This window comes from Zea mays, chromosome 5, assembly GCF_902167145.1.
Source record: "Zea mays cultivar B73 chromosome 5, Zm-B73-REFERENCE-NAM-5.0, whole genome shotgun sequence".
Lineage (NCBI taxonomy): Eukaryota > Viridiplantae > Streptophyta > Magnoliopsida > Poales > Poaceae > Zea > Zea mays.
The window spans coordinates 82,925,019-82,936,906 of NC_050100.1; the positions used below are offsets into that span (position 1 = coordinate 82,925,019).

Sequence of the window (11,888 nt, forward strand, 5' to 3'; positions counted from 1 at the left end):
AGTTAGTAGTAAGGGTGGTAACAATTGAATCTCAAGTGCATATTATTTTCAAATCTTATCTCTTTGTGACTTGTGTAGCCACTAGGGAATAAGAACCACTTGAGGAAATAAATAAGTTGTTGATTATAAAATAAAGGTCCAATTGGAAGAAAAATGAATCTTATCATATGGTCAATAATTCAAAACTATGTGATGTATTATCTCTCTCTAATTAATTTGGATTTGATTCTTCCATATTAGACACTCACCATAATATGGCTTAAATTAGACCTTTGGACTTTATCGAATAACCATGCATATCTAAATCTATGTCATTCAATAATGTATTGTGCATAAGGGATTAAGGGAAATTTAGTCCATATTATGAGGTTTCTTTATTTTTAGCAACTCACCTGCCTTCCACATAAAAAAGGGTTGCTAAATAAGAAACTAGTGCTTGTGTTACTAATGTCATCTCTTGTGTTGAGCTTATCCATAGAAAATCTATGTTAAAGAGATTGTGCTTAAATTGGATAAATCACAAGCTTAAAGGTTACTATTAAACTAAGGTAAGATGAAATTGATAAGAGGCCAAGGTATGAAAACTTGCTCTCCTTCAGTTGTTTTAGTATTCTATCCTTAGTAGTATGTACCATAGTATAGGTTAATTTCCTTGCAATATAAAATGTTCAATAGTGCATATAACTTTGACATCAACCATATGTGTGCACTAATTTAAAGGAATTTAATCTATCCTTATGGGTTTCAAGAATGATGATTCATTTGCCATCCACATATAAGGTATTCATTTGTGAAACCCTCTCTTGTGTTTTTAATGCTCTCTTTTCTAAGTGTTTCAACAAGGTCCTTCCAAGTTCTTTGAAGATGGATTCAAAATCTACAAATATAAGAGTCTTGGTTCTTTCAATCATCGAATTTCAATGGGTCTCATATCAAGTATGATCACACCAAGCAAAGATGAATGAAGTTCAAGATCGCTTGGTTGGATGAAATCATAAAGATAAAAGAAATCATAGTGAATCAAGAAGGAAGTTGAACTATCTTGTAAACCAAATAATGAAGAAGTTGTGACATAATCATATAATATCCTTCATTATGAGGTTTGGGGTTCATATTAGCATGCTTTACCCTTCAGGGTTTTAATTGATATACTTTTAGTTCTTAAACTTTCAATTGGTTTAATTTTCATCATATATGTAAAGCATGTTATGTTAAATCAAGATATGGTGCAAACATCTCCTTTAACCTTGTATTGTTGATGTGCATAAGTGTACTTTGTGTACTCTTGCATGCACAAATTGAGGGAGAGTTTAGCCTATATCTTGTGAGACTAATGATTTATTTCAAGTTCATGTTGTGTGTTGGGGGCCTTCCTCTTCCGAAGGTCCTCAAAAACTTAACTAACATGTTTTCAGTATAACATAGACTGTTACAGGAGGCTTCGACTTTGAGATGAAGGTGTGCGTGGTATGAAGGTGCAGTCTGAACGAAGGACAAGCTAGCTCCGAAGATGTGGCTGAAGGAGCTTCGGCTCAGCACGTTGACGATGGTGAAAGGAGAAACTGACTTAAAGGGGAAAAGACTGCTTAGTCCTCGACAGCTTGCCTTATGGTCAACAGGAAATGTTAAGAACATGAATGTAATTTCATCCAGTCTGTGTCATGTGCCTATAAATAGATGAACAGTAACACCGTACTGTTCACGCTGACTTGTATTCACTCGCACGTCACTCTTGGGCTTATACTTTCTGTCAAGCCGAAGGTACAAATGTAATTTACTATCATTAATGTTTGTCCATGATGAAATAATAAGAATATAAATAGTCTGACGATTCAATATGATTGTTCATGTTATTTTCCATGTTTCATATGCTTCTAATTTCATTATTATATACTGAGATGATGAAGGTATGTCTTTCATAACCTTCGTCTAAAGATCATTATATCCTAAGGGAGATAATGTTTCGAAGGACGAAGGTCTTTAACCATTAACATTTGTGTTGCCTTGTTCTTAACTCATAGCATTTGAGAACAAGTCCCCAACATTGGCGCCCACCTCCGGTGAACTCATTCGACCACCTTCGGCAAAGCTGTGACCTTCGTCATACCGCCAAAGAAGTCTTCAGGGCTAGGGGCTACACTCCAGCCACTAGACGTCAACCAAGAAACACTACGAGAAGCCAGAAGCCAAAAAAGGAAGGCTACAAGTCCAACGCCTCAGGAGGAGTTGGACCAAGAAATAAGGGACCTCGAAGCCATCCATTAACAGGTCCAGAGGAAGAAGGAGAAGATGCTCCGTCTCTCCGATCTACAGAAGAAGATCGATGAGGCTGCTGAGGAAATGCATCATCTCACTCAAGATGACTAGGACCGAAGACCTCAACGCAGAGAGCTTCGTCAGGACAATTCCTACAATGATGATGAATGGTATGATGATTTCCATCATGGAAATTTTGCTTTTGATGATTCTTCTCCTCTGTCAGCAGAACTGCAGGCTACCCTATGGCCCCCATCATACAAGCCACCCTAGCTCCCCATGTATGATGGGCACTCAGATCTGAAGCAGTTTCTGATGAGCTACAAAGCAACCATATCTTCATATGGGGGAAATATTGTAGTCATGGCAAAATCCTTCGTTATGGCAGTCAAGAATGTTGCACAAACCTGGTACTCCTCTCTTCGGCCAGGAACAATCACATCATGGCAGAAGCTGAAGGACATGCTGATCACCAGTTTCCAAGGGTTCCAGACGAAGCCGGTTACTGCTCAAGCTTTGTTCTAGTGCACGCAAGACCACGAATAATACCTCCAGGCGTATGTCCGAAGGTTCTTGCGTCTGAGAGCACAAGCGCCCATAGTGCCCAATGAAATTGTCATTGAGGCCATGATCAAAGGGCTTCGGCTAGGACCTACGGCTCAGTACTTCGCCAAGAATCCCCCTCAGACCCTGGAGAAGCTGCTTCAGAAGATGGATGAGTACATCCAGGCCGATAATGATTTTCGCCAGAGAAGTAAAGAAGCTTATAGGTTTTCTGAGATGACTAGGGGCTTCGGAGGAAGAATCCACCCTAGGCATGTCAGATCAATCCACAACTCCAGTTAGAATGATGATAGAGGAAGCCAGTTCCAGAGGCCACAACATAGCTCACAATTTTCAGGGCAACACCAAAGCTCTTTCAGGCCACCAGCTCCAAGGGGCAGAGGCGGCAAAGGCTTCGGAGGAAGATATGGGGATCAGCCCAGGAAACTCTATTGCTTATTCTGTGGTGAAAACAAGGGCCACACTACAAGAACATGTTAGGTCACCATTCAGAAGCAAAAAGAGATTGCCGAAGCAGAAGCGCGACAGAATGAGTCGAAGCAGGTTTTACATACTGCTTCGTGCTACTCTCCCTATATACCAGAATACGTGGGTAATCAACCCGCAGCTTCTGATGCTTCGGCAAGTCATTCACAAGCTTCCTGGCCCCAGCTCCCACTACCAGCACCATTTCCACCTACTCATACCCGAAGCCAGCAGCCAGAATGTCACACCGATTTTAGAAGGCAAACCGAATGCGAACCATGTACGTGCCAGGATCAGCAATTCACTTACACAACAGTTACATAACTGGACATCATCACACAGTGCTCAAATAATAGCATAAAAAGGTATAATATTCGATTACATCATGATGTCTGAGACATCCACATAGTCTTTAACAATAATCAAAGTGCGGAAAAGAAACGTAGATACACACGGCCTGCACAGGCAGCCGACTGGGGGTTTGCCGCTAACCCACGCCTAGAACTCATCATACTCTTGGAACTCCTGGAAGTCCTCCTCCACGACTTCATCTTCACCTGAGCAGTGGTTGCAACGCTGACAACCTAGGGGGGTTGGTGTGTAAAGCAAGGGTGAGTACACATCAACATACTCAGCAAATGTCCTGTTTTGGCTGTAGTGGACTAGCTTTATGTGGAGTTAAGTCAAGCGATTGCTTTTAGTTGGTCAGGTTATTATTTACTAGTAGAAATCCAGGTTTTAGCATTAACCCAAGTTATTAACCCGATGTACCCTTTCCAAACGGAAAGAATACCACTTACCGGTATCATAGTCATTACCAAAACCATCATCCTCGTCACCACCTGTAAACCATACATATCTGATCAAGTATCTCTAATCAATGGAGCTCCCTTGGCCGCTCATAACCGCGAGCACAGCTGATATATCAGTTTCATAACACTCTGCAGAGGTTGCGCACTTTACCCACAAGTCGTGATTCCCTCTCTAGCCCGGGCTTGCAAGACCCATATTCACTCCCAAGGTGAATGGCCAGGGATTCACTATGAAGCCTTTACAAAGATTCCCTGAGGATGTAGCTGCCCGTTAGGTTTCCTAAATGCACCGCACTCCTCCCCAAGGGGCGAACCAACCTTGGCAGAGCGAGCCGCATACACCGAGCCCCATTAACGGCACAACGGCGAAGCGAACTACATCCCAGTTCCTCTAATTATTCAGCTAAGGGCATCCCATTCCACCCTCATGGTTGCACTGTTTTTCTGGGCGGTCATCCAACGAACAGGTCCTTACGAAGAGGCACTCGAGAAACAGCTCGAGTCCCCTTAAGGGCCACAAGTACCATCATCATAATAAAAAGAGAAAACAACGTATCATAGATAATCTCATCACGTTCATTGATTAATGTGAAGCGCTAGCATAAAGCTAAACTGAAATAACCCAACCAAAATAGGTAAACAAGGACAAGATAGACAAAAGCTAGTCAATCTTAGGTATAAAGTGTGTAAATGCGAGAGATGAATTATAAGAATGATTAGGACATAGATGGGTCAAGGGACACTTGCCTTCACCAACCGACTGTTGCTCAGGGTCTTCACCTGCAACTCCTTCGGACTCCACCAACTGACCGTTATCTATACGAGTTCAAACATACATTCCACACATTTAATACAAGGGAATAGTACACCATACATTAGAATGCAATAAATAAACAGACGTTCGACGCAGGGCTCACACCTACGACTAAGCGAGAAAGAGAAAGTAACAGTCGAGGCCACGGTCGAGACACGGTCACGTTACACGATTATAAAATCAAAGTACTCGTTTATACAGAACGGTATTAATTTAGCCATCGTGTTAAGCATAAGGTAAAGTCATGTTCCATATTTAATTATTATGAACAAATTAAGATAGATTAAAAGGATTGTCGCGCGGCGAGACGCACGACACAACACTTAAATTGAATTAAGAAATAAACGACTCGTCGCGCGACGGGGCGCACAACGAGACTCTTGCATTAATTATAAAGAGACGTTAAGCGTCGCGCGATGAAACGCACGACGACATACATCAACTGAACTGAATTTAAAACGAAATGTCGCGCGACGAAGCGCGCGACACAGATCATTAACAAAGATGAACTTAAACTGAATCGTCGCGCGATGAAGCGCGCGACGCGGCACATCGACTAAACTAAAATTGAAAAAAGGATAAAGTTGAAAGTCGAACGCCGCGCAACTACAGTTGCGTGCGCGCGCGCTGGGGGCACGCGAGGCCTCGCCGGGGCACGCGACAGGGCCGCCAGGGCGCACGGCCGCCGGGACGCGAGGCACGGGGGTGCGTGGGGCCGAGCCACCGAGGGGCACGGGACGTCGGGGCACGGGGCCGCGGGGTCGGGCGCGCGGGACGCGGGTGCGGGGTGAGCCGCAGGGGGCGCGCAGGACCACGGGCGAGCGGGGCCACCGGGGCGCGGGCGAGCCGCCGGAGGGGCGCGGGCGCGGGGCCGCCGGCGAACGGGGCCGCCGGCGCGAGCGAGCCACCGGGGGGGCGCGAGCCGCCAGGGGGGGCACGAGGGCGGGGCAGGGGCCGCTGGGGAGGGCGCGCGATGGGGGCAGGGCCACCGGGGAGGGGCGTGCGACGGGGCAGGGGCCGCCGGGGAGGGGCGAGCGACGGGGTAGGGTCGCCGGGGAGGGCGCGACGGGGGCAGGGGGCTGCCGGGGAGGGGCACGCAATGGGAGCAGGGCCATAGGGGAGAAGACATGGGAGGGGGAGGGGAAGAGAGAGAGGGAGAGGGGAGGGGAGCTCACCTCAGGGATCCAAATTCCGGCGATCACCGTCTCCAAGACCTAGGGCACCACGGGGAGAGAGAGAGAGAGGTGGGAGAGGAGGTTGCTGTGCGGGAGAATTGAATGAGGGGAAAAGACCAGGGGAGGGGGGCACGCATGGGGAGGGCACGGGCGCCAGGGGCGCGCGGGCCGAGCTAGGCTGGACTGCACCGCGGGTCAAAACCCACGACACGCACAACCACAGATCGGAATTCAATTCGCGAAGCAAAATCTGAAATGAAACTAAGCCACACACGGGACTAAACACGACATCAGACAAAAGAAAAATATGATTCAGCATGATGCAACACCCAAGTCAACTTAGATTTTGTTTACACATGATATGAACACTAGTCGCTATACTGCTTTGAAATTGGGATGAAGGAGCGAAACGGGAAGAGAAAAGAGAGTAACGCCTGAATTTGATGAGTGAAAAGAAGGAAAAAATTCTACCCCCAAATTCAAGGCGTTACACAGAAGGGCACCAGCACGCCCAACAGCAGCGCGACTTCAGAGAGGAGTCCGAAGCTCGTACAGTCAATAGCATTGTACCATAATCGAAGCATATATACTGAGGAATATCCTACTTTTGGTGTACTTTTATCTTTTATGCCATTTTATTTTTTATGAGAGAAACAAGTAATGAAGAACTTAATTTCAATTTCTTGTAATAATTGTGCCTGCACCAGAGTGAAAAATATCTTCCTCATGGATTTATGAAGCTCGAAAGACGTGTCTAAGAAAGCGGAGTAAAGTTCCGAAGCTCAAAAGTCGTTCCTAAAGGAATGCAAAGCCAAAAATTATGATCCGAAGCTGCAAAAAAGTCGTTCCTAAGGGAGCGCAGCGTAAGTTTTCTGCTCAAAAGTCATTCCTAAATGAATGCAGAGCCAAAAATTATGATCCGAAGCTGCAAAAAAGTCGTTCCTAAGGGAGCACAGCGTAAGTTTTCTACTCAAAAGTCGTTCCTAAGGGAATGCAGAGCCAAATACCATCGAAATATAAGGTGAAGAAGCTCAAAAGTCATTCCTAAGGGGATGCAGAGCTTAAATGCCACCGAAATAGAAGGTGAAGAATCTCAAAAGTCGTTCCTAAGGGGATGCAGAGCTTAAAGACTCAAAAACGGTATGTGTGCAAATTTCACGCATCATAAAGAAATATATTACAGTAATTTACATGTCCCATCAATTGTTCCATACATCAAATGTTACAAAGTATTCTTACAATAAAGTTACAAAGTATTATTACAACAAAGTCTACTCTTCTCTAAGGATCTTTTCTGCGGCTTCGTTTAATAACTTGTCGACAACTTCGTCGATAATAGAGTTTGCAATGCTTATGACATCCAGTGCTTCCTTCATCTTCGGATCAGCCAAAGGATTGTACGGCTCTGGCAGCGGTGATAGCTCAGCTGTAGTAGGTAAATTTTTAGTTCGAATCCACAAAGTAAGTACCGAAGTTAAAATTCAAAAAACAATACCTATACACCTTTCTCGTTCAACAGCCTCTTCAGTTCGCCTAGCTTCTTCTCAGGCGTCATGGGTGTCTTTTTCATTCTTTTTTATAATTTTGTTGGCCAATTCTGGGCCACCATTCACCCAGACATCATAATAAAAATTTTCGCCCATCAAAGTTGCTTCGGCTGAAAGATCTTTTGTATCGTCTATGGAGAAGGCAGCTTCGGCTTGGGTTGTAGTTTTGATGTGATCGCATCCAGCCTTCTCCAGAATAGCCACAATCCCCCGAGCGCCGGAGAAAGCGCAGATATCTCCGTGATCGTTCAAAATTTCCTCAAAAGCTTCGTCTTCCTCGCTTATCCACTCAATAACGCCCTCGGGGTCGCCTCGGATAAAATTTTCTTCAGAGGAATACGCACCCACTTTGGAAAAGCTAGTTTTTAGTTTCTTCACGCAATCCAAGGATTTTTCAAAACATCTTTCCTTGGATTCGAAAAGCTCCTCAATATTTTTCTCTAGCCTGGCCTTCCACCATTCGCTGATTTCTTCGCTGGCCTTTGTGACCTCACAATTTTCTTTGGCTTCGGCAAGTTGTCTCCGAAGGTCTTCAACCTCAGCTTTATGAGCTTCGGCCTGGGCATTGTATTTCACCTCATCCGCCTCCACCTTGCTCACCAATGAAATTAAAATCTTATCTTTCTCCAAACCTTCATTTCTCAGCTCAATTACCTCTGAGCGAAGGTTGCTGAGAGCTATTGTGCAGCTTTCGTCTTTGGCGTTCTTTTGTGCCCTCAAGGCATTGCTAAGAATTAAGCCTTGCAAGAAAAAGAAAGAGTTAAGCATGACAATGAAATACTTCATTTCCAACTTTAAAGTTAATAGTTTATGTGCCTTTATACTGTTGTATGCAAGGCTATCAGCAAGATCATTCTTCGACATGGCCGAAAGGCTTTCCTTAAGCTTCGGAAATCCCATACTTTTGGCTATCTCCCGGCAAACAGATATTTCTTTGTTGTCCGGGAGACTGTGTAGGAAATCATCTCCGTCAGTGCCATTGAACACTAAGGCCCCCTTCGGATATTTTAGTTTCTGAGTGTAGTGTCTGGCTTCTAAAATTTCTTCTTTGGATATTTTTTCCTCGAAGCATGTCGAATAATGTAATCAACATCTTCGGCCGGAGCTTCGGGGGCAGGAGATTTAGCTTTTTCTATCATACCTTGCCCCGCTACCATGCCAGTATCTGGAGTTTGTTGCTCAGCTTTATCCTCAGACGCGGCAGCCTTCGTCTCAATGGGCACTAAAGGCCCAGCTTCGGCCTGGACTTTGATAGCTTCGGCAACTTTCTTAGAAGGAGCAGGGGACAAGGCTTTTGTGGTCTCCATGACAGCATCTAGCACGCTGGCCATCCTCCTCTTGGGAGTTGCTGTAGGAGCCTTTGGCACTTTTGGCAATTGTGCCTCTGCTGGTGGGCTCAGAATTTCTGGCACTATCACTGTTTTTTCCAATTTTGGCTCTTTGGCCGCATCATATTTGGCTTCGGTTGGCTTGACTATAGGCACCTTCGGCACTACAATAGACCCTTCAGCGCTCCGAGTGGCAGAAGCGGCTTGTTCTGCTTCGGCAGTGGAGGAGGTCCCCTCACCAAATTCAGGCACTACGGTCGTTTCAATATATCGAGGCCGGTGCGTCAGAACCTTCATTTTCTTGCCCTTCGGCACAGCGGTGGCGGCCGAAGCGGCAGTTTTCCTCTTTTTTCCTTTCCTCAAGGGGTAGCAGTAATCAGGATATATGAAGCCAATTGCATCAAAAACCTTGTTTAATCTTTTCTTGCCCCGACCCCGAAGGCTGCGGACAAGGCATCATCTTCGGCCTTGGAATATGTCCCAAGGAGCTCGTCGCTGGTAGCTTCAATGCATTTCAACCAGTCATCATTTGGTTTGTCAAACTTCTCTCTGTATCTGAAGGTATATTTCAATCGAACTAGGCCACCTTCATTGGATTCAGCAGTAGTCTCCTTCGGCATTTCCCAGCTATCCACAAGTGGCCACACCCTATAGGCTATGTGCTCTTGGATTATATATCTTGTGCCAATGAAAGCACAAACATTGCTAAAGGCCTTCTGGCATGCTTCAATGTCACTTTCAATAGCCACCTTCGGCCTTCGGAGGCCGAAGCGAGACCAGATGGGGCACTGGATAATTTCATTGTTGTCCTCCCTTTTAATCAGATCATTTTAACATAAAACCATTCCTCCATCCAGGCCCCGGGCCATCTTTTCCGGTATGTTGACACCGGATAGCTTGCATTAGAGCAGGCAATGAATTCGTAACAACCGAAGTTGTTGTGCTACTGTTCTTTGTCGGTGGCCTTCGTCTCGTACAAAAGTTCATGCATACTGCAAAAACACTTCGCGCTCGGTTCCAGCACTTGGCTTCTTACAGCCCAAACAAACAAGCCCATCCTAATTATAGCTTCGGGGGTAAGCTGATGAAGAAAGATCTGGAATATCTTCAGCACTTCAACCACAAATTTGCTCAACGGGAACCGAAGGCCTACCTTCAAAAAACTTCGGTAAACAACAACTTCATTTTCCTCAGGAGCAGGGGCGGTGCTATCTCCTCCAACCCTCACAATAGACATGTCGCGAAAGTATCTTCCTCTCATGGTGTCAATATGACTTTGTTTTATGGTCGATTTTCCGAAGATGGTATGACTTGGCCGCCAGGGCCGGTCCTTAGAATCTTCATCTCCACTTTCCACATCATAATCATCACTGTCATCAGAATCTTCAGATAAATCCTCCATTATCTCCTTGGTAATTTTCTCTGTATTCGTCTTTGCCATAGATTCATAAAAACAGCAATAAAAGGATCCACAATTTTCTTCTCTTCATACAGCTTCTTCTCCTCAGTTATCTTTTTCTTCTCAGTTATCTTCTTCTCCTCAGTCATCTTCTTCTCAGACATGGCGCAAGCACGTCTTTAAACCGAAGTTCGAAAATCAGGCAAGGGCTGATAAGCAAGAGTTAAAAATTTGAGAAAATAGCGCAAACAACAGGAATGGTGTATCAAATGTTGTCGTTGTGGGTTCCTATTTATACTCCTAGCGCTTTGCAACTTGGCGGGCCCCGTTTGTCATTGACTTTCACTATTCTAGCAAAGGGAAGGTGTTTTTTCGGACCTTCGGCTTAAGGCATTCGTTCACGTTGCAGTCTGAATTTGTTAAATGCAAAAACAAATTAATACCGCGAGGGCTACTGTTGGGGGCCTTCCTCTTCCGAAGGTCCTCAAAAACTTAACTAACATGTTTTCAGTATAACATAGACTGTTACAGGAGGCTTCGGCTTTGAGATGAAGGTGTGCGTGGTATGAAGGTGCAGTCTGAACGAAGGACAAGCTAGCTCCAAAGATGTGGCTGAAGGAGCTTTGGCTCAGCGCTCAGCACGTTGATGATGGTGAAAGGAGAAACTGACTTAATGGGGAAAAGACTGCTTAGTCCTCGACATCTTGCCTTATGGTCAACAGGAAATGTCAAGGACATGAATGTAATTTCATCCAGGCTGCGTCCTGTGCCTATAAATAGATGAACAGTAACATCGTACTGTTCACACTGACTTGTATTCACTCGCACGTCACTCTTGGGCTTATACTTTCTGTCAAGCCGAAGGTACAAATGTAATTTACTATCATTAATGTTTGTCCATGATTGAAGCGTCCCCAATCCTCTGGGACTCAAATGTGATACAATTACTAGTCCCAGGAGGCTAGTAAACACATTTATACATCAGATGATACCAAATCTGCTTAAACGAGACAAACCTACAAAGGTGGCGAACAACTTTAAGAGTTGGTCCACAACTCAGGACATATCATCAGAGTGGGGCTGAAGCAGCCCGATATACGCAGCGAAGCAAATCAGCGGTCCAACAGCCACAGGCAAGGTTGGGAACAGTCGTAACTCTTACCCGATCTCCTTTTTCTGAAAAACAACAAATAAACAAGGGTGAGTACAAACGTACTCAGCAGCCCACCTTCACCCGCGGAATGGGGAAATCAGATATAATGCATGGAATATGTGGAGCTCAGGATATTTTGCAGAAACAACAATATTTTATGCAGGGTTGTTTTGAAAAACATTTTGTATTTTTTGCAAAGCGCATCCTCTCTAAAAGGAGCAGGAAGTTTTTCAATATTAGAACAAAATCTCCTGGACTAAACCATCCAGGTATCTTAGCAGTTTCCCACTGGTTTACATTTTCAAAAACAGCTACTGGACTTCTCGTCCACCATAGCTCACGGCTCAACCGTCGAACCTTTTAAAAACCACTTTT

General features: G+C 44.9%; 1 protein-coding gene across 1 annotated transcript in view; it reads right to left on the reverse strand.

The window, feature by feature from the left end:
* Positions 1 to 10,524, reverse strand: part of LOC103628310 (uncharacterized) — an 80,559-nt gene extending 70,035 nt beyond the window's left edge. Inside the window, exon 1 of the mRNA XM_020538037.1 lies at positions 10,400 to 10,524. Coding sequence (XP_020393626.1) covers positions 10,400 to 10,524 — 125 coding nt within the window. The remainder of the gene's footprint in view (positions 1 to 10,399) is intronic.
* Between the last annotated feature and the right edge of the window lie 1,364 nt (positions 10,525 to 11,888).